The sequence below is a fragment of the Bos indicus genome, chromosome 5 (genome assembly GCF_029378745.1).
Source record: "Bos indicus isolate NIAB-ARS_2022 breed Sahiwal x Tharparkar chromosome 5, NIAB-ARS_B.indTharparkar_mat_pri_1.0, whole genome shotgun sequence".
Lineage (NCBI taxonomy): Eukaryota > Metazoa > Chordata > Mammalia > Artiodactyla > Bovidae > Bos > Bos indicus.
The window spans coordinates 78,202,156-78,225,410 of NC_091764.1; the positions used below are offsets into that span (position 1 = coordinate 78,202,156).

Below are 23,255 nucleotides of genomic sequence, written 5' to 3' on the forward strand. Positions count from 1 at the left end.
GAAAGATAAAAGGCAGGAGAAGAAGGGGGCGAGAGAGGATGAGATGATTGGATGGCATCACCGATTCAATGGACATGAGTTTGAGCAAGCTCTGGGAGATGGTAAAGGACAGGAAAGCCTGGCGTGCTGCAGTCCATGGGGTCGCAAAGAGTTGGACACAACTTGACTAACAACAACAAATTCCGATTTCGCAGGATTAAAAGAATATGGTTAACTTTTTATTATTTTTGGTTATGCTGGGTCTTTGTTGCTGCACGCAGGCTTTCACTAGTTGCAGTAGAGGGTAGGAGGCTACTCTTCCTTGTAGTGGCTTCTCTTCTTCTGGAGCACAGGCTCTAGTAAAATAGGCTTCAGTAGTTGCGGCTCACGGGCTTAGTTACTCTGACGCCTGTGGAATCCTCCCCGACCAAGGATTAAACCCATGCCCTCTGCATTGGCAGGCTGATTCTTATCCACGGTACCATCAGGGAAGACCAAAATATGGTTACTAATTGAAAACAGGTAGTTTAGTGCTCACTTTCTTACAGGAAGTGCTCGATAAACGTCACTCTCCAGTCCTCTAAAACACGCCCTTTGACGGTCATGGTTTCTGTATCTAAGAGGGTCTCCGGTGTGCATCCACTAACGCTGGGCCCAGCATGAAATGCACCCCTGTAGTAACAGCGGCCACGCGCAGAGCCGCGAGGTTCCAGGAGGTACTAGAAGAGGTCCGGCACCTGGCTAGCCCACGAGGGAAACCGCCGGAGCCGCGCCGGCGGGACTGCAGAACGACAGCTCACGCAGTCCTTCTCAGAGCCCAAGATTTCCCTCTAGTTTATCACACTGTCTCTCGGACGCAGCATCCAGGGTTCCGCCCGGAGGGGGCTACGCTCTCCCTCTGTAGTGGCGAGAGCGCCGGCGCCTGGTCACCGGAAGAGGCGGGTGACGTCACGAGGGACTACGCGTTGCGCTGGAGGCGGGAGTTGACAGACGGTCTCTGGCTGAATCTCCGCGGCCTCGGGACCGCGGAAGAAGCTCCGAAGGGCGGCCGCGATGCCCAGCCCCCAGCGGGTCAGTCAGCTGCTGGATCTGTGAGTTCGCCCCGGCCCGCCTTCCTCTCGCCCCGCCCCGGCACAGCCCGCGCCCGCCACCCATCACGGCACCCATCCCCGCCCCCTTCCTGCCTCCCATCGAGGAGGTCCACAGGCTGTTTCTGCTCCTGGGTCCGTGATTTTTCCTATCCTGGCTGAGAAAAATCGTGCCAAGTGGGCTGCCCGGCAGGCTTGCCCCTCTGTCCCCCGATAGGTGTCCGAACTCAGCCTTGACAGCTCCTCGCCCAGGCGATTCCTGGCAGTGGCCTGTCTCTGGCAGGAGCTAAAAGCCTTAGTAAAATAAAACAAAACACTGGACGGGGCTCTCAAAAGCCTTCAGCAGAGTTACACCCAGTTACTGTAATGGGGATAATTATTGATTCTTTGACACAGCGCTTAAATCCCTGATTGCGCTTGCTGGGTTCAGCTCCCGGGTCTACCATTCTCCAGCTGTATGACTATGGAGAGTAGCTTAACCTTACAAAGTTAGTATAATAACAGTTACCTATCTCATGGCGTTATGTGCTTAGTCGCTCAGTCGTGTCTGACTCTACGACCACATGGACTGTAGCCAGCCAGGCTCCTCTGTCCGTGGGGATTTTCTATGCCTGTAAAATATTCGTATCAAGTTAAGTTCTCTGAAATTTCTTTTAATACTAGGCAGTCTTCTAAGTATGTTAAATTTACTCCTCCCTGTAACGCTATGGCCTGTAACTGCCTAGTATTAAAAGAAATTTCAGAGAGCTTAACTTGATATGAATATTTTATAAGCATGTCATTATAGGATGGCTTATAAAGTGAGCATAAGGAAGTTCTTTAACCTTTGCAATGGTTTATGACATTAGGAGTTTACAGATGGTAGGAGATTGGTTAAAAGTGATTAGGCTATTTTAAGAAGATGATTTAAGTTGATTGTCAGAGGCATTTATAAGAAATAAGTTTCACTTATGTTCATGATATAAACTAGATTTGGTTTTGCTTATGTGACTTAACTAGTTTGGTCACCCTGAGGGATTTTTCAAGCCTGGTCTCGATTTATTTTATTTAAAAAAATCCCCAACTTTCAGTCATTCTCTCAGCAAGCTGAGAGTGAACCAATATAGTGTTACTCTCACTACTCCTTCAATGTAGGCATTGGGATGGATGGTTTTGTAATTGCCCTTACTGGTAGTTGCATAGTCACCGTGGATACTGGCAGTAGAATCTTTGTGTTCTTCCAGTTGTCTAACACTAATGCAGAACATTTGATGTGTGAGTAGCCACTGAAGACATTTAGAACTCTAGAGAGGATACAATGCATTAAGGAGGCTAAGATGATGACTATCAGGAGAATAATAGCCAAGTATTGAAAAGGATTCTCCAAAGCAGAGATTTCCAACTAAATAATCAAGAGAAGTGTGTGTGTGTTAAGTCACCTAAGTCATGTCTGACTCTCTGCGAACCTATGGACTATAGCCTGCCAGGGTCCACTGTACATGGGATTCTCCAGACAAGAATACTGGAGTGGGTTGGCATATCCTTTTTCAGGAGATCTTCCTGATCCAGGGATTGAACTTATATTTCAGAAGTGTTGCCTATTTGATGAAAGATTGGCATCTAGTCTTTCAGATCTTTTTGGTATATTAACATAGAAACTTTTTTTTTTAACCAGTTATGCTGTTAACGAATCACAAGTCCGTGTGCCCAGTGAGGCGCATCAATAATAAAACATTAGAGTTTGAAACAGAGATTTATTACAGATTCATACAAGGAGATGGGTGGTTCATGCTCTAAGAACCCCAAAGTTACTGAAAGCTTTCAGCAAGCTCCTTTAAAAGTAAAAGGTGAGGGAGTGGCGTGGTTAGTTGTTACAAACTTCTTGTGTAAAATCCTTTGCTCTTGAGGTCAGGTCGTGATCAGGTAACAACATTCCTGTAAATCTCTACCAAATGAATGTTATTCTGTGTCTTGACAAGAAAGGGCAAGGTCCCAAAGCACAACTTTCACCCTCCAAGAGCCCAGTTCTGGCTAATAGGAGGCAGATCTCAGTTGGCAGATCTCTCAGGGCCAGGTTCCCACATCCTGCCCAGATGTCATCTCTGAGGGAGCCAGGCACTCAACCCAACTGGCCCTCAGTCTCCTCAAACCACCCAGATGGGGAGACCAGGTTCAAGGCCTGGACCAAGGCTAGTGGAGGGCCTTAGTAAGGGCTCTGGAGCCCTATAGAAGAACACAGTTCTTAGTGTGTTACCTGGGCGCTCCAGCTCACCTGCTGGCCCAAGGCTGAGTGAGCTGGAGGGCCTCCAGGAGAAGGCCTAAATCTGCCTCTTACTTCACTTTCCACCTAATGACCACCACACCAATGACCCTTGGGTAAATCACTTCCCTAACGGCCCTTCATTGACAGTTACTTGTGGGCAGGGCCTATTGGGGCACTGAGCAATGACTGAGCAAGACCTGTTGCCTAGTAACAGAGTACAGAGTAGTGAGGCACAGCAATGGCTGCCTGCTAAGGGCTGTGCTCATCTTGCTCTCTTACAATAGTACATGCACCTCCATCTTGGGTAGTTAGGGTGTCTAAGGCTATGCAGTTGTCTAAAATAACTCTGGCTAAAGAATTTCTAGATTCTTACTGTGATTATAGTTTTTCAGAGGATAAAGTCTCTCCTAGTGAGATTTAAGTGCAGTTTTTTGTTGGTGTCTTTTCCAATAAACTGAGTCTCTAGGTTTTAATATATGAGGCATTGTCTTGTTTTAGAAGCAGACCACAGAAAGCTTTATGGACCTGGTGGAAATAAGCCTTTCAGTATTATATTAGTGTCTTATAGTACTGAACTATGTCATGGTTACTTTGGATGGGATTAACATGAAGATGCCTTATTTTAGGAGATGGTGTGATAGGTAAGCTTCCATGTAAGTAATCTTCTATATGGTATAAGCAATCAGTTATTTAATAAGTATTACTGTGGAAACAAAAGAAAGGCAAAGATTAAAGATTAGTTGGAACAAAGTATAAATGCTGTTACTGAGTCTAGAGAGCAGCCAGTCAAGAAAATTTTTGGAGCTGAGCTTAGATTTTTAGATGGTGGAATGAAGATGGCAGTTTTAAACTGATAGATTTTCCTGGTTTGCAGTTTGAATGTCAGTGATGATGTCATCAGGTGTTCTGCTGAGGTCTGAGTGGCCTACATAGAAGAAGTAAGTATGAAGGTTGATTTTTTGTCTATACATGATCCATTGTGGTGAATTCTCTGAAGTCTATATCAAGACCTATAGCTTTATCTTGTAGTGTTTGAGGAAAAGAACAGTTTTAGTTTTAATTTCAAGTCAGAAGGGTGGGAGAAAATTGAAAATATTAGTTTGAAGAGTTGTAGCCAGATGTTAGAGAAAACCATAAGAGTTCAGGATACAGTCCAGTTTACAGTTAGAAACAAAAACCCAAGAAAATAAGCAGGACTAGAATTTGATTATGGGTATGTCAAAGTTTTCTGTTTAAACATAATTTTTCTCTCTATAGTCATTTTTACCAAAGATAATCATAGTAAGTAATTTGTAAAATAAGTCTAGTCTCTTTAAACTTGACTTGTTATTTATATAAGTACAGCAAGAATAGATTTTATGTGCATTCTCAAATATGATATTCCAATCAAAGCTTTGGTAATATTCAAGGTCCTTTATTGACTCTATAGAGTCAACTTTAGGGATTTCTCTGGTGGTCCAGTGGTTAAGAATCCACCTTCCAATACTGTGGACCCAAATCCGATCCCTGGTCAGAAACTAAGATCCCACAGGCCCTAGGGCAAATAAGCCCCTATGTACCACAACTTTGGAGCCCGCTATCTCTGGAGCCTGTGTGGCAACAAAAGATCCCTCGTGCCAACAAAAGATCCCTTGTGCGACAACTAAGACCCATCACAGCCAAAAACAAACAAACAAACAAATATATATATATATATTTTTTTTTTTTTTTTAAGTCAACTTTAGATACTTAAAACTCACTTAACAAGGAAACTCAGGTTACATCTTTAAAAGCCTCTTTATGCTAAGAAGCCAAGCCAAGTACTTAGCAGTTATGTCCTATTACAGGGAAAACAAATTCTAATTGAATTTATGCAAATATCTATTGCCATGAAAATAGGAATAGTCAATAACATGGTTTTTAAAATTTGTTTTAATTCTGAAGGAATCAGATAAGGAGAAAAAAATGTTTCATTTTTGTTTACAAAAGTATACCAAATTGTTGTAGATTTAGATAACTTAGAAGGAGAGGGAAAAAAAGATTTTAAATCTGGAAAACAAGCATTAAAGAACCAACAATGTTTCAAGAAAAGTCATAAAAGTTAGTTATTTTCATCAGTTCATTTGGGCTCTTGGAATTAATCTTTATTTTCCCTAATCTTGGGTTACCAGTTTTATGAATTAAGCCGTTTCTCCATTAGAGTTCTAGAAATTCTTAGTTTACTGGTGTGATCTTAAAATTATCAGAAAGCTATATTCTAGAGTACTTGTCAGGGTCCTTTCTGTGAATCTACACAAAGACAAAGCATTCTGGCGTATCAGTTCAGTTCATTCGCATCCGACTCTTTGCGACCCCATGAACTGCAGCACGCCAGGCCTCCCCGTCCACCACCAACTCCCACAGTTTACCCAAACTCATGTCCATCGAGTCGGTGATGCCATCCAGCCATCTCATTCTCTGTCGTCCCCTTCTCCTCCCACCTTCAATCTTTCCCAGCATCAGGGTCTTTTCCAATGAGTTGGCTCTTTGCATCAGGTGGCCAAAGTATTAGAGCTTCAGCTTCAGCGCTAAGCTTTCTTCACAGTCCAACCCTCATATCCATACATGACCACAGGAAAAACCATAGCCTTGACTAGACGAACTTTTGTTGGCAAAGAAATGTCTCTGCTTTTGAATATGCTATCTAGGTTGGTCATAACTTTCCTTCCAAGGAGTAAACGTCTTTTAATTTCATGGCTGCAGTCACCATCTGCAGTGATTTTGGAGCCCAAAAAGATAAAGTCTGACACTGTTTCCACTGTTTCCCCATCTATCTGCCATGAAGTGATGGGACCAGATGCCATGATCTTAGTTTACTGAATGTTGAGCTTTAAGCCAACTTTTTCACTCTCCTCTTTCACCTTCATCAAGAGGCTTTTTAGTTCCTCTTCACTTTCTGCCATAAGGGTGGTGTCATCTGCATATCTGAGGTTATTGATATTTCTCCTGGCAATCTTGATTCCAGCTTGTGCTTCTTCCAGCCCAGCGTTTCTCATGATGTACTCTGCATATAAGTTAAATAAGCAGGGTGACAATATACAGCCTTGACATACTCCTTTTCCCATTTGGAACCATTCTGTTGTTCCAGCCTATAGTTGATTGTAAATGCTTTATGAGAAGAATTAAGAGTAGAACAGTAACCCTCTGTGAATGACAAAAGAGTTAAAAATAGCCATGGTTAAAGATCTGATGAGAGTTCCCTATTTAAAAAAATGATAAAATTGTCAGATAAATTCAGTTATTTCTATGACATACAATATTTTAAGATGACTGATAACATTATACTAGGATGTGTCAGATTTCTAAGAATTTCATGTAATTTCTGGAACACATATTAATAACATTTTGCTGTTGTTCAATTACTCAGTTGTGTCCGACTGTTTGCAACCCATGGACTGTAGCACACCAGGCTTCCCTGTCCATCAGCAATTCCCGGAACTTGCTCAAACTCTTGTCCATCGAGTCGGTGATGCCATCCAACCATCTCATCCTCTGTTGTCCCCTTCTCCTCCCACCTTCAATCTTTCCCAGCATCAGGGTCTTTTCCAGTGAGTTGGCTCTTTGCATCAGGTGGCCAAAGTATTGGAGCTTCAGCTTCAGCATCAGTCCTTACAATGAATAATCAGTATTGGTTTCCTTTAGGATTGACTTGTTTGATCTCCTTGCAGTCCAAGGGATTCTCAAGAGTCTTCTCCAACACCACAGTTCAAAAGCATCAATTCTTCTGTGCTCAGCCTTCTTCATGGCCCAACTCTCACATCCCATACATGACTACTGGAAAAACCATAGCTTGAATAGACGGACCTTTGTCGGCGGCAAAGTAATGTCTCTGCTTTTGATTGTGCTGTCTAGGTTGGTCATAGCTTTTCTTCCAAGGAGCAAGTGTCTTTTAATTTTATGGCTGCAGTCATCATCTGCAGTGATTTTGGAACCCAAGAAAATAAAATCTGTCACTGTTTCCAGTGTTTCCCCATCTACTTGCCATGAAGTGATGGGACCAGATGCCATGATCTTAGTTTTTTGAATGTTGAGTTTTAAGCCAAGTTTTTCACTCTCCTCTTTTATTTTCATCAAGAGGTTCTTTAGAGAACCCCATGAACCCCATGAACAGTATGAAAATTCAGACAAAAATTAGTGTAAGTAAATAATTTTTTTTAATAAAACCAAAAAGCCTTACCTCTTGTCGCAAAGGTTCAGTTTTCCTAACTAATTACAGACCTGATAAAGATAATATGAAGCATAGGAAATTATTTTTCTAAGACACAGAATCTTTAGTTTCTAGATAGATTACACAAAAGGTAAAGTAAAACCTTTTATAACATTAAGAACAGATCAGTAATCTAAGAAACTTTTTAACACGGGGGACGGGGAACCTCCAATTTGTATCAGTTTATTACTGAGCTCATTTTTAAAACTCTTATAAATAAATCTATTTAAGTTTAGCTAAATTTCACCTTTCAACATGAAATTTATAAACAAGAAACTTTCTATATTCATTTAGACTTTGTATTAGTCCTTTTTCTGATTTTGGAGTAATCAGTAATTTTACTTTACCAAGTTACTGTATAAAATTACTCCCTTTCTTTCCATAACAGAAACACAACCTATATTCCTGCCTATTCTTCCCAGATAGCTCAGTTGGTAAAGAATCCACCTGTGATGGGGAGACCCCAGTTCAATTCCTGGGTCAGAAAGATCCCCTGGAGAAGGGATAGGCTACCCACTCCAGTATTTTGGGGCTTCCCTGGTGGCTCCATTGGTAAAGATTCCGCCTGCAGGGCAGGTGACCTGAGTTTGATTCCTTGGTCAGGAAGATCCCCTGGAGAAGGAAGCAGCTACCCACTCCAGTTTTCTGGCCTGGAGAATTCCATGGACAGAGGAGCCTGGCAGGCCACCACCAGTGGGGTCTCAAAGAATTGGACACAACTGATAGACTTTCACTTTCGTATAGAAATACATCCCATTTCTCATACCTTGTATACAAAGTTGTTTTCTTTCATTTTTGTTTCTAGTGTTTATTTTTATATATTGATTATTAAATTTAACTTTTATTAACATTTATTTTCCAGTGGAAACTCAGAAGCATGCAGTTGTTGAACTATCTGTCATATAGCAGCATCCTGTAGTAGATTAGCAAATTCATGAATACATAATTACAAAACATATTTTTAGAGACATGTTTTTTTACAGTACAACTTTTTCTCACAGTTTCATTGAGAAATAATTGACATGCAGCACTGTGTAAGTTTGAAATATATTGCATAATGACTTGACTGACATATACAGTAAGTTCAGTGAACATCTGTCATCTTATATAGATACAAAATAGAACAGAGAAAAAAGATTTTTCTCATGATGAGAACTCTTAGGAATTATTCTCATAACAACTTTTATATGTGACATACAGTGTTAATTGTATTTGCTGTGTTGTGCATTCCATCCCTAGCACCTATTTGTCCTATAACTATAAGTCCTATAACTTAAAGATTAATGCCTTCATCCAATTCCCCCTGCTTCTGGTAATTACAAATCTGATATCTTTCTATAAATTTGTTTTTTGTTTTAAAAGTATAATTGTCCTGCTGCTGCTGCTGCTAAGTCACTTCAGTCGTGTCTGACTCTGTGCGACCCCATAGACGGCAGCCCACCAGGCTCCCCCGTCCCTGGGATTCTCCAGGCAAGAACACTGGAGTGGGTTGCCATTTCCTTCTCCAATGCGTGAAAGTGGAAAGTGAAAGTGAAGTCACTCAGTCGTATCCGACTCTTAGTGACCCCATGAGCTGCAGCCCACCAGGCTCCTCCATTCATGGGATTTTCCAGGCAGAAGTACTGGAGTGGGGTGCCATTGCCTTCTCCATAATTGTCCTACAACACTATATTAGTTCCTGTTACACAAAATAGTGATTCAGTATTTCTACACATTTCAAAGTAATAACTGCAATAAATCTAGTTATAATATCTCACCATATAAAGATATTTATAGTTATTGATTATATTCTATACACTGTGTATTTCATACCCATGACTCATTTATTTTTCAACCAGAAGTTTGTACCTCTTAATCCCCCTCATCTATTTTTTCCTCACCCCATCCCCTCCCCTCTGGCAGCCATCTATTTGTTCTCTAAATCTATAGCTATATCTGTTTTGTTATGTTCAGTTTTGTTTTTTAGATTTCACATATAAGTGAAATTACATAGTATTTGTCTTTGTCTGACTTATCTCACTTAACCATCATGCCTTCTAGGCCCATTCATATTGTCGCAAATGGCTATATTTCATTCTTTTTAATGGCTGAGTAATATTCCATTTTGCAATATATATCACATTTTTATCCATTCAGCTCTTGGTGGGTGCTTAGGTTGCATCCATATCTTTATTATAAGTAATGCTGCATTGAACGTAGTGTAGTATTTATCTTTTTTAATTAGTTTTTGTTTTCTAAAGATAAATACTTAGGAGTGGCATTGCTGGATCATATGGTGGTTCTATTTTGAGGAATCTCCATACTGTTTTCTATAGTGGCTGCACCAATTTACATCCTCACCAGCAGTGCACATAGCTTCCCTTTTCTTCACATCCTTATCAGCACTTGTTACTTCTTTTTTTGATAATGTCCATTCTAACAGGTGTGAGTTGATATCTCGTGGTTTTGATTCGTATTTCCTTGATGATGAGTGAAATGATCATCTCTTCAGGTGCCTCTTGGCCATATGTGTGTCTTCTTTGGAAATGTATCTATTCCAGTCCTCTGCTCATTTTTTAAGTTGTTTGTTTTTTAATGTTGAGATGTATGAATTCTTTGTATATTTTGGATATTAAACCCTTATCAGAAATATTGTTTGCAAATATCTTTAAATTCACTAGGTGGCCTTTTGTTTTGTTGATAATTTCCTTCACTCTGCAAAACCTTTTTAGTTTAATTTAGTCTCATTTGTTTATGTTTGCTTTTGTTTCCCTTGCCTGAGGAGAAATAACCCTACAAGTATTGGTAGGACCAATGTCAGAGAGCTTAACTACCTATGTTTTATTCTAGGATTTTTAATGGTTTCAGGCCTTTCGTTGAAGTCTTTAACCCAGTTTGAGTTTATTTTTATATATGGTATGAGAAAATGTTCTACTTTTATTTCTTTAAATGTAACTGTTCAATTTTCCCAGCAATGCTTATTGAAGAGACAGTCTTTTCCTCATTGTATATTCTTGACCCTGTGTCATAGTTTAACTGACCAAAATGTGTATTTCTGGACTTTCTGTTCTGCTTCATTTAACCTAATGTGTCTGTTTTTGTGCCAGTACAATACTGTTTTGATTTCTGTAGCTTTGTAGTACAGTGTGAAATCAGGAAGCATGATACTTCCATCTGTGTCCTTCTTACTCAAGATTGTTTTGGCTGTTGAGGGGTCTTTTGTGTTTCCATACAGATTATCAGATTATTTTTTCTAGTTCTCTGAAAAATGCCAGTGGTGTTTTGATAGGAATTGCATAGAATCTGTAGATGGCCTTGAGTAGTATGATCATTGCAACAATACTGATTCTTTCAGTTCATGAACACAGTGTATCTTTTCATCTATTTGTATCATCCTCAATTTCTTTCATCAGTGCTTTATAGTTTTCTAAGTACAGATCTTTTACCTCCTTAGTTATGTTTATTCCTAGGTATTTTATTCTTTTTGATGTAGTTGAACATGGGAGTGTTTTTTTTTTTAATTCCTCTGTCTGATAGTTCATTGTTAATATACAGAAATGCAACAGATTTCTGTACATTGTATCTTGCAAGTTTACTGAATTCACTGATCAAATATGGTTTTTTAGATTGGTGGCTTTGGGATTTTCTATGTGTAGTATCATGTCATCTGCAAACAGTGATGGTTTTAATTCTTCCTTTCTTATGTCGATTCCTTTTATTTCTTTTTCTTTTCTGATTGCTGTGGCTCGGACTTACAATACTACGTTGAATAGACTTGGTAAGAGTGGTATCCTTGTCTTGTTCCTTATCTTAAAAGAAATGCCTTCAACTTTTCACTGTTGAATATGATGTTAGATGTGGGCTTGTCATATATGGCCTTTATTATGTTACGGTACATTACTTCTATACCAACTTTGTTGAGAGTTTTTACCATAACTAGATGTTAAATTTTGTCAAAAGTTTTTCTACATTTATTGAGAGGATGATATTTTTCTACAATATGTTAATGTGGTATAACACATTGATTTCTTTGTGGATATTGAACTATTCAAGGATGAGACTGATTCATCCCATCCCTGATGACTCTTTTAATGTACTATTGAATTCAGCTTGCTAATAGTTTGATGAGGATTTTCACATTTATGTTCATCAGTGATGTTGGCCTGTAATTTTCTTTTTTGTGATATTTTTGTCTGGTTTGGGTATCAGATTGATGATATTCACTCACAGAATGAGTTTGGAAGTGTTCCTTGGTCTGCAATTTTTTTGGATTTATTTGGAACAGGTGTTAACTTTTTTCCTAAATTTTTGGTAGAATTCACTTATAAAGCCATCTGGTCCTGCAGTTTTGTTTGTTGGGAGATTTTTAAATTACTGATTCAGTTTAATTCAAATTCATAACTGGCCTGTTCATATTTTCTATAGTGTAATGTTTTTAATCTGCAAGAGGCGTGTTTATTACTCAGTCTCAGTAGGGACTTCTCCAGTTGTCCAGTGGTTAAGAATCTGCCTCCCAATTCAGGGGACTTGAGTTCAATCCCTGGTTGGAAAACTAAGATTCTACATGCTGCAGGGCAATTAATCCTGCACGCCACAACTATTGAGCCCGCACACCACAACTAGAGAGAAGCCCTCACACTGCAATGAAGAGCCGTTGTGCCACAAGCAAGATCCCATGTATTGCAACTAAGACCAACATAACTAAAAATAAAATAATAATAATAAATATTTTTTTAAAAATAAACAATTGTAAAAATTAAAAAGCCAAAAGTAGGTAAAAATTAATGTTTCAGTATATTATCATATTTAGAAGCAGTCTAGAAAAGCTATGACAGGTACTGAATATCCATCATTTAATTTAACTTAGTATAAACTTTTATCTTACATCTATTTAATCTACTTGTTTTTAATAAATATGCTTGGCCTTAAACATTAAACAGCTAATAATCATCTTATATTGTTTTTCTTGCTGACAAATTTTGTAGCATAGAAATAGCACAAACTTCTTTGACTATTAAACCTGGGTAGAAATGGTTGTGTATTTACATTATATTTAATATTGACAACCCTGAGGACAAACCTGTTTTATTAAACCGACACATTTAAGTTGGGTTTTATTTAGAAAAGTTTATTCCAGATAATACAAACTTGAAAAACATGTGGGTCAGTCTCTATAATTTATGTAAATGCTTATTTTCCTTTAAGTAGATTAAATAGAGCTCTTTAAAAATTTTCACATAACATACATGAATTTGTGTATACATGTATCTATATGCATAAATAGACACAGAGATCATATAACTTTCATTTTAAAAATTTAGCCATGCGTCAGGTACAATAATATAAAGCTTAAAAAAAAATAAAATAGCTGAATCCAAATTGTTTCTGACAGATGGAATAAATTAAGGTTACCTGCTTATGGCCAGAGTTTGTTTTACCAAAATTTTTCTGTCTGTGTGCTATAAGAATTCTTTTAGGGAAGATATTTTTGGTGTCATTTTGTCTTTTAGAAGTTTTTGCCTACCATTGTCTCTGAGAAGTTTGGGATATTCTTTTTTTAAGGGTGTAAATAAGGTGGACTATCATATCTAAATTAAAGATTCCCCAAAGTGGCTACTGCAAATCCAGTTATCCTTCATAAAGTTCACCCATTTTTTCAAAAAGTGTCAAGATCTTGGCCTGTGATTTGGACCAGGTAGAACCCATCTTCACCATAGATTCTCTAGGACATCTTAACTCTGAGGGGTCCTGTTTTTGAACAGCTGTTCTGAAACCAGGGGATTACTCCACCCAACCCCCTACTTTTTGAATAGAGTTGGGTACTTACAAAAAGTTTAAGTAACAGTTCTTAGTAAAATTGGAGAGCTCAACACAAAAGGGAGTGATGCTTGGATCCAAGAAAGATTTACCATGAAACTCCATGGTCAGTGAGAAAATAGTGAGCACAGTGAACTCTATTAGTACTGGCACTTGTTTACTCACCAGGCTCTTGACTAATCAGGGGTTGTCTATAGGTCCCACTTCTGACACCAAAAACTGTCAAAAGAAAATAAAGAGAGATTTGTTTGTTATGAATATTTTTTTGAATGAGGAAGAAGCTACTCATGAACAGAGACTTCAAACTGAAAGTGGTTAGAAGTTCAGAGTTATGTAGTTAAAGGATGGTTTATAAAGTGAGAATGAGGAAGTCATTGAACATTTACAATGATGGTCTATTACAGTGGAAGTTTACAGATGACAGGAATTTGGTTAAAAATGTTTATCTTATACTATTTTGGAAGATGATTTAAGTTTTGCCTATTGTTATCAGAAGCATATATAAGAAATAGTCTAAGTTAACTTTTGCTTAAGTTCATGAAATAATCTAGAGTTTCACTTATATAGCCTAACTGGTTTTGTTTTCTTGGATGATTTTCAAGCTTAATTTCCATTTTATTTTAACACTAGCAAGTAATATATCGGAGAAGGCAATGGCACCCCACTCCAGTACACTTGCCTGGAAAATCCCATGGGCAGAGGAGCCTGGTAGGCTGCAGTCCATGGGGTCGCTAAGAGTCGGACACAACTGAGTGACTTCACTTTCACTTTTCACTTTCATGCATCGGAGAAGGAAATGGCAATCCACTCCATTGTTCTTGCCTGGAGAATCCCAGGGACGGGGGAGCCCAGTGGGCTGCCATCTATGGGGTTGCACAGAGTCGGACACGACTGAAGCAACTTAAGCAGCAGTAGCAGCAGCAAGTAATATATACTACTAAATGCTAGTTATTGTTATTAATTATTTCGCACCAGAAATTGTGCTGGAAATTGCAGTTATAAAGGAAATTGTTTATCTCCAGGAGCTTTCAGTCTATTAATATTGCCACAAAAAAAGTTAAGACTGAGAAGAACAATTGCTTTAATCTACCAAATGCCTTCTAAAAGAGTAAGATTTGACATTTATGTTATATCTTATAAACTTCTGGCCCTCAGTCCACAGTCACTTTTCATAAAAGAAAAATCTATTGATTCTCCTTTATGCAGACTCAGACTTGCATAGAGTCCTGAATAAAGTATCTTGGTTTAGTTTTTGGCATAGTTTTTATACTTCATCTGAACAGAATATCTTTTCTGTCAGTAAAGACAGAGTGGTTCGGCATCTGAGAAAGCCGAGCAGCCATGGCACATCAAAGGGTTCTTGGGACACTTCAGAGGTTTCCCAAGGCCCATGGAGGCAGCAGAGGTCTCCTCCACCCACCAACGCCTCAGCCTTCGTCCATGGCATCAGCCTCAGGCTTCATGAAAGTGAAAACAAGCCAGGAGTAAGACAAAACCAGTACAAATAAATCCACAAGTCAAAACAGCTACAGTCAAATTCAAGGAAAGCAAAGAACTTGATAAGCAAAAGTTACCAGAAAGATGGCGGAGTAAAAGGACGTGCACTCATCTTCTCCTATGAGAACTCCAAAGTTGCAACCAATAGCTGAACAACCATTGACAGGAGAATGTTGGATCCTAACAAAAAAAGATAGCACATGTCCAAGGGCAAAGGAGAAGTCCCAACAAGACAGTAGGAGGGGAGAAATCATGTTTTGAATCAAACCCCATACCCACCAGAGAGCTCAGAGGGCTCAAACAAAACATTATTCGCACGAGGACCCAGCGACCCCACAAAAGACTGAGCCAGATCTGCCTTTGAGTGTTTGTCTCCTGTGGGGGCATGGATCAGCAGTGGCCTGCTGCGAGGACAGGGTCTCTGGCTGCAGCAGACCTGGGAGGGGTGGCATGTGAGCCCCACCATAGAACCACTGAGCAGATAACCCACAAACAGGAGAACAGTTATACCAAAGAATTTCTCACACTGTTGAAAAAGTTCTAGGGCCACAAATTTCCCAACCTGGGGATCCAGTAAAGGGACTGAGAACCCCCAGGGAATTTGACTTTGAAGGCCAGCGGGATATGATTACAGAACTTCCACAGGACTGGGGCAACACTCTTGGAGGACACAAACAAAACCTAGTGTGCACCAGGACCCAGAAGAAAGGAGCAGTGACCCAAATAGAGACTGAACCAAACTTGCCTGTGAGTGTCCAGGAGTCTCTGGGGGAGACATGGATTGACAGTGGCTGGCCATGGGGTAAGGAGTAAATTACCCCATGGACTAAATACAACAGTCCTGGTGTAAGCCCTTTTGAAGGTCACCATCCCCATACCATAGTTTGGCCTAAGACCAAACTACAGGGAGGAAACACAGCCCCACCCATCAACAGAAAATTGGATTAAAGATTTATTGAGCATAGCCCATCAGAGCAAGACCTACATTCCCCCACAGCCAGGCCCTCCCATCAGGAAGCTTCACAAGCCTCTTATCTTTATCCTTCAGAGGGCAGACAGAATGGAAACCACAATTATAGAAAACTAACCAAACTGATCACTTGGATCATAGTCCTGTCTAACTCAGTGAAACTGAGCCATGATGTGTAGGGCCACCCAAGATGGATGGGTCATGGGGGAGAATTCTGACAAGACGTGGTCCACTGGAGAAGGGAATGGCAAATTACTTCAGTATTCTTGCCTTGAGAACCCCATGAACAGTATGAAAAGGCAAAAAGATATGACATGGAAAGACGAGCTCCCCAGGTCAGTAGGTGCCCAATATTCTACTGGAGAAGAGTGGAGAAATAGCTCCAGAAAGAATGAAGAGGCTGAGGCAAAGTGAAAACAATGCCCAGTTTATACACTTATAATTATATGTGGAAGCGGCAAATAGATTCAAGAGATTAGATCTGGTAGATAGAGTGCCTAAAGAACTATGGACGGAGGTTTGTAACCTTGTACCAGAGGCTATGATCAAAATTATCCCTAAGAAAAAGAAATGCAAAAAAGGCAAAATGGTTGTCTGAGAAGGCCTTACAAATAGCTGGGAAAAGAAGAGAATCGAAAGACAAAGAATAAGAGGAAAGGTATATCCATCTGAATACAGAATTTCAAAGAATAGCAAGGAGATTAAGAAAGCCTTCTTAAGTGATCAATACGAAGAAATAGAGGAAAACAATAGAATGAGAAAGACTAGAGATCTCTTCAAGAAAATTAGAGATACCAAGGGAATATTTCATGCAAAGATGGGCTCAATAAAGGAGAGAAAGAGCAAGGACTTAACAGAAGCAGAACATATTAAAAAGAAGTGGCAAAAATACACAGAAGAACTATACAAAAAAAGATCTTCATGACCCAGATAACCACGATGGTGTGGTCGCTAACCTAGAGCCAGACATCCTGGAGTGCAAAGTCAAGAGGGCCTTAGGAAGCATTACTACGAACAAAGCTAGTGGAGGTGATGAAATTCCAACTGAACTATTTCAAATCCTAAAAGATGATGCTGTGAAAGTGCTGTACTTAATATGCAAGCAAATATGGATAACTCAGCAATGGCCATAGGACTGGAAAAGGTCAGTTTTCATTCTAATCCCAAAGGAAGGCAATGCCAAAGAATGTTCAAACTACTGCACAATTGCACTCATCTCACACATTAGCTAAGTAATGCTCGAAATTCTCCATGCTAGGCTTCAGCAGTATGTGAACTGAGAACTTCCAGATGTTCAAGCTGGATTTAGGAAAGTCAGAGGAACCAGAGAGCAAATTGCCAACATCTATTGCATCATAGAAAAAGCAAGAGAATTCTAGAACATCTACTTCTGCTTCATTGACTGCACTAAAGCCTTTGACTGTGTGGATCACAGCAAACTGTGGAAAATTCTTCAAGTGATAGGAATATCAGACCACCTTATCTGCCTCCTGAGAAATCTGTATGCAGGTTAAGAAGCAACAATTAGACTGTTTTCAGTTGGGAAAGGAGTACATCAAGGCTGTATATTTTTGCTTTGCTTATTTAACTTCTGTGCAGAGTGTATCACGTGAAATGCTGGACTGGATGAAACACAAGCTAAAATCAGGATTGTTGGGAGAAATATCAATAACCTCAGATATGCAGATAATATAACCCTTATGGCAGAAAGCGAAGAGGAACTTAAAAGCCTTTTGATGAAAGTGAAAGAGGAGAGTGAAAAAGCTGGCTTAAAACTCAACATTCAGAAAACTAAGATCATGGCATCTGGTCCTATCACTTTATGGCTAATAGATAGGGAAACAATGAAACAATGACAGACTTTTTTGTCTTGGGCTCCAAAATCACTGCAGATGGTGATTGCAGCCATGAAATGAAAAGACACTTGCTCCTTGGAAGAAAAGCTATGACCAACCTAGACAGCATATTAAAAAGTGGAGACATTCCTTTACTGACAAAGGTCAGTGTACTCTAAACTATGATTTTTCCAGTAGTCATGTATGGATGTGAAAGGTGGACTGTAAAGAAAGCTGAGCGCCAAAGAATTGATGCTTTTAAACTGTGGTGTTGGAGAAGACTCTTGAGAGTCCCTTGGACAACAAAGAGATCAAACCAGTCAATCCTAAAGGAAATCAGGCCTGAATATTCATTGGAAGGACTGGTGCTGAAGCTGAAGCTCCAGTACTTTGGCCACTTGATGCAAAGAACAATGAGCCTTCACTGGAAAGTACCCTGATGCTCAGAAAGATTAAAGGCAGGACGAGAGAGGATGAGATGATTGGATGGCATCACCGACTCGATGGACGTGAGTTTGAGCAAGCTCCAGGAGTTGGTGAAGGATGGGGAAGCCTGCAGTCTACGGGGTCATTAATAGTTAATAATAGTTAATAGTTGGATACAACTTATTGACTGAACTGAACTGAACTGAAAGACATAGTAGGTTAAGAGTAGAAGTTAGGAAAACAGACTACCTGGGTTCTATACATTTAACATTTACTAGTAATACAGTCTTATGCAAATGATATAACTTGTCTGAATTTCAGTTTTCTCATCTGTAAATGAAAAATCATGGTAATATTACCTGCCTTATTGAACTGCTATGAAGATTAAAAGCCAGTACATGTAAATTCCATGAAATAGTGGTTGGCACATAGTAAGTATTCATTTATATTAGGTATTAATCTTATTTCATACCTACCATGGAAAGCAGTGTAACAAGGGCTTTGTTACCTAAAGCCTGACCTTTTTCTCCTAAGATGTGGCTTAATTCCTATCTCTCAGTTCTGAACTCTATTCTGAGGTTCCTTGAAGTTTCCATGCAACTGATCCTCTGAACCTCTGTGGGCAGATTCAAGTCTTCCATCTCTTTGTACCCATCGTTTCTTATTTTTAGGAGTATTCAGATAAGCACCCTCTTCCAACAACACAAGAGATGACTCTACACATGGCCAATGTGTAGATGGTCACCAGATGATCAATACCAAAATCAGATTGATTATATTTTTTGTAGTCAAAGATGGAGAAGCTATATACAGTTAGCAAAAACAAGACCAGGAGCTGACTATGGATCAGATCATGAACTCGTTATTGCAAAATTCAGACTTAAATTGAAGAAAGTAGGGAAAACCACTAGACCATTCAGGTATGACCTAAATAAATCCCTTAAGATTATACAGTGGAAGTGACTAACAGATTCAAGGGATTAGATCTGATAGACAGGGTGCCTGAAGAACAATGGATGGGGGTTCCTAACATTGTACAAGAGGTGGCTACCAGAACCACCCCCCACCAAAAAAGAAATGCAAGAAGGCAAAGTGGTTGTCTGAGGAGGCCTTAGAAATAGCTGAGAAAAGAAGAGAAGTGAAAGGCAAAGGAAAAAGGGAGACATACCCAACTGAATGCAGAGTTCCAGAGAATAGCAAGGATAGATAAGAAAGCGTTCTTAAGTGAACAGTGAATGCAAAGAAATAGAGGAAATCACTAGAATGGGAAAGACTAGAGATCTCTTCAAGAAAATCAGAGATACCAAGGGAACCTTTCATGCAAAGATGGGGACAATAAAGGAGAGAAACAGCAGTGACCTCACAGAAGCAGAAAAGATTAAGAAGAAGTGCAAGAATACATAGAAGAACTATACAAAAAAGGTCTTAATGACGTGGTTAACCACAATGGTGTGGTCACTACCTACAGCCAAACATCCTGGAGTATGAAGTCAAGTGGGCTTTAGGAAGCATTACTACAAACAAAGCTAGTGAGGATGATGGAATTCCAGCTGAGATATTTCAATTCCTAAAAGACGATGCTGTGAAAGTGCTGCTGTCAATATGTCAGCAAATTTGAGAAAAAATCAGTCACCACAGGACTGGAATAGGTCAGTTTTCATTCCAATCTCAAAGAAAGGTGATGCCAAAAAATGTTCAAACTATGCACAATTAACGCTCATTTCACATGCTAGCAAGGTAATGCTCAAAATCCTTCAAACTAGGCTTCAACAGCATGTGAACTGAGAACTTCAGATATACAAGTTATATTTAGAAAAGGCAGAGGAAGCAGAGATCAAATTGCAAAACATCTGTTGGATCATAGAAAAAGCAAGAGTGTTCCAGAAAAACATTTACTTCTGCTTCACTGACTACACCAAAACCTTTGACTTTGTGGATCACAACAAACTGTGGAAAATTCTTAAAGAGATAGAAATACCAGACCGCCTTACCTGCCTCCAAGAAACTTGTATGCAGGACAAGAAGCAACAGCTAGAACTGGACATGGAACAACAGACTGTTTCAAAATTGGCAAATGAGTATGTCAAGGCTGTAGTCACTGTGCTCATTTAACTGATGTGGAGAGTACATCATTGAAATGCCAAGCTGGATGAAACACCAGCTGGAATCACAATTGCAGGAAGAAATATCAATAACCTCAGATATGCAGGTGACACCACTCTAATGGCAGAAAGTGAAGAACTAAAGAATCTCTTGATGAAGGTGAAAGAGGAGAGTAAAAAAGGTGGCTTAAAACTCAACATTCAAAAAACTAAGATCATGGTATCCAGTCCCATTGTGCATACAGCTAAGTCACTTCATGTCTGACTCTTTGTGACCCTATGGACTGTAGCCTATCAGGGTCTTTTGTCCACCAGATTCTCCAGGCAAGAATACTGGAGTAGGTTGCTGTACCCTCCTCCAGGGGATCGAACCCAGCCAAGGATCGAACTCACATCTCTTGCAGCTCCTGCATTGCAAGTGGATTATTTACTACTGAGCCACCAGGGAAGCCCCCAGTCACGTTACTTCATGGCAGATAGATGGGAAAACAGTGGAAGCAGTGACAGACTGTACTTTCTTTTCCCATATTCATATATGGATATGAGAGTTGGACCATAAAGAAGGCTGAGCACCAGAGAATTGATGCTTTAGAACTGTGGTGCTGGGGAAGACCCTTGAGAGTGCCTTTGACAAGGTCATCAAACCAGTCACTCCTAAAGGAAATCAACCCTAAGTATTCAGTGGAGATAGTGAAGGAGAGGGAAGCCTGGCGTGCTGCAGTCCATGGGGTTGCAAAGAATCAGAGACAACTGAATGACTGAATAGCAACAGATTCAGTTAAGCATACATTTAAAAACACATGTGGCATATTAACCACTATGCCAATGATAGTTGGAAATAACTAGCATGAAAGAGGTATAGTCTTATGGGACTAGCACAAGTATATAAATAACTATAATATAGGTGGAGTAATGACAAAAAGAGGGATTAACAAATGGAAGTACATTCAAGAGGAAGTAAAAAGAACAAAGTCTGACAAACAGGGAAGTTAGAAATATGTGAGAAGACAGAATGTAGTATTTCTGTCTGGCTGGAAAATACAATAGTGGAATAGTAAGACATAAAACCAGGTAATTAGGAGCAGAATGTTGGCCATGAGAATGAAATGAGTGTTTAATTTATGTAGCAATGGGAAGTTATTGAAGGTTTTGGAACTATGCTGGGAGCAGAGAGAGAGTCAAATTAGGGAGTAGCTGAGAATAAGGGGACAGGAAACTGTTTTAAAATTTTGGAAAGGGGTAGAAAGAGCCCAAACTGAGAGACATATGTGATGATGGTCATTGCAAAATTCATTCTGGTAAAAGAGAATTGGAATGTCCATCACTGGGAGAGGTGCCATGGAGTAGTATGCAGTTGCTAGGAGAGTAAAGAATAGATGTGTATGTGTTCACTTGGATGGAACTTGAAAACATAGTGCTTAGTGAAAAAAGATGAAAAGAGAACATATGAAGAAAAATCATCCAAAACTTTGAATTAAAACAAAAAGACTGACTACATGACCTTCATTGTCATATTGGAGTATTGTTTCCCATGTTAAGGCCCATATTTTCGGATAATATTTTCTAACCTTTTGGGGTTAAAATATGTTCAGACTAGTTGTTCAGCAAGCTATTTCTGGAGTTCCCTTGGTTTTTGTTACCTTCTAACAAGGTAAGGAACTTGATCCAGAATAGCAGTCAACTGTTACTAAATGCGCTGTTTAGTCCAGAGGAATGGGACTTCTCCATGATGTAAACTGCTTGGTTTACGTCCTTGCGTAAGTTCATAATCTCTTCACTGGGCCAGCATTTTAATAGCACTGCCTCTGGCTATGAGATAGTGAACAGTTTTGAATAAAGATAACAAAGAAAGATAGAAGTTAAAAATTACTCTAAAGTTTTTAACTTTGTTGACCAGGAATATTGTGATATCATTAGATAATTATGGAGAAGTGTCTTATCAGGAAAATTAATCAGAACATCCAGTTGAAATAACACATAGGCAGTTAGAAATATAATTTTTAAAATTTTTAATTCAATTTACTTAAACTAAAGAAAGCCAAACAGTTCAGCTATTTCTCCCCAACCCCTACCCCCAGCCTCCACCTCCAAGAACCGCCAGTCTGTTTTCTGCATCTATGAATTTTTTTTGGGTTTTCTGTTTTGTTTTGTTTTTATACTCCACAAATAAGAGAAGTCATATGGTATCTGGCTTTCTCTGTCTGACATCTCACTTACCATAATGCTCTCTAGGTCTATCCATATTGCTGCAAATGGCAAGATATAATTCTTTTTTATGGCCGAGTGATATTCTATTGTATATATGCCACATATTTCTTTATACATTTATTCATTGATGGACACTTAGGTTATTTCCATATCTTCATATTGTAAATAAAGTTGCAATGAACATGGTAGTGCAGATACCTTTTCAAATTATTATTTTCATTTTCTTTGCATCAGTTCAGTTCAGTCACTCAGTCGTGTTCGACTCTTTGTGACCCCATGGACTGCAGCACACCAGGCTTCCCTGCCCGTCACCAACTCCCAGAGCTTGCTTAAACTCATGTCTGTCGAGTCAGTGATGCCATCCAACCATCTCATCCTCTGTCATCCCCTTCTCCTCCTGATTTCAGTCTTTCCCAGCATCAGGGTCTTTTCCAATGAGTTAGTTCTTCTCATCAGGTGGCCAAAGTATTGGAGCTTCAGCCTCAGCATCAGTCCTTCCAGCGAATATTCAGGTTGATTTCCTTTAGGATTGACTGGTTTTATCTCCTTGCAGTCTTTGCATAAATAAATATTTCTTTGCATAAATACCCAAAAGTGGAATTCCTTCCTGGATCATATGGTAGTTCTATTTTTAATTTTTTGAGGAACTTCTATACTCTTTTCTACAGTGCCTGCATCAATTTACATTCCCACTAACAGTGCACAAGGCTTCCCACTTCTCCACATCCTCTCCAATACTTGTTATTTCTTGTCTTTTTGATATAGCCATTCTGGCAGGTATGAGGTGATATCTCGTGATTTTGATTTGCATTTCCTTGATGATTATTGATGTTGAGCATCTTTTCATATATTGGTTGGCCATCTGTGTGTCTTCTTTGAAAAAATAT

At 39.3% G+C, this 23,255-nt stretch overlaps 1 protein-coding gene across 4 annotated transcripts in view; it reads left to right on the forward strand.

Annotated features, from left to right (window-relative positions):
* Nucleotides 1-574: 574 nt before the first annotated feature.
* AMN1 (antagonist of mitotic exit network 1 homolog) overlaps nucleotides 575-23,255 on the forward strand; it is an 86,811-nt gene continuing 64,130 nt past the window's right edge. Inside the window, exons 1-2 of one of the 4 annotated variants that reach the window (XM_019961374.2) lie at nucleotides 931-1,070; nucleotides 4,184-4,247. Coding sequence is in view for 2 of the 4 variants with exons in the window: in XM_070789860.1 (XP_070645961.1) it covers nucleotides 639-1,070 (432 nt within the window). In the remaining 2 variants the exon portion in view is untranslated. Of the gene's footprint in view, nucleotides 1,071-4,183; nucleotides 4,248-23,255 lie in introns of all 4 variants that reach the window. The other 3 variants (XM_070789860.1, XM_019961373.2, XM_019961375.2) reach the window with 3 other exon arrangements.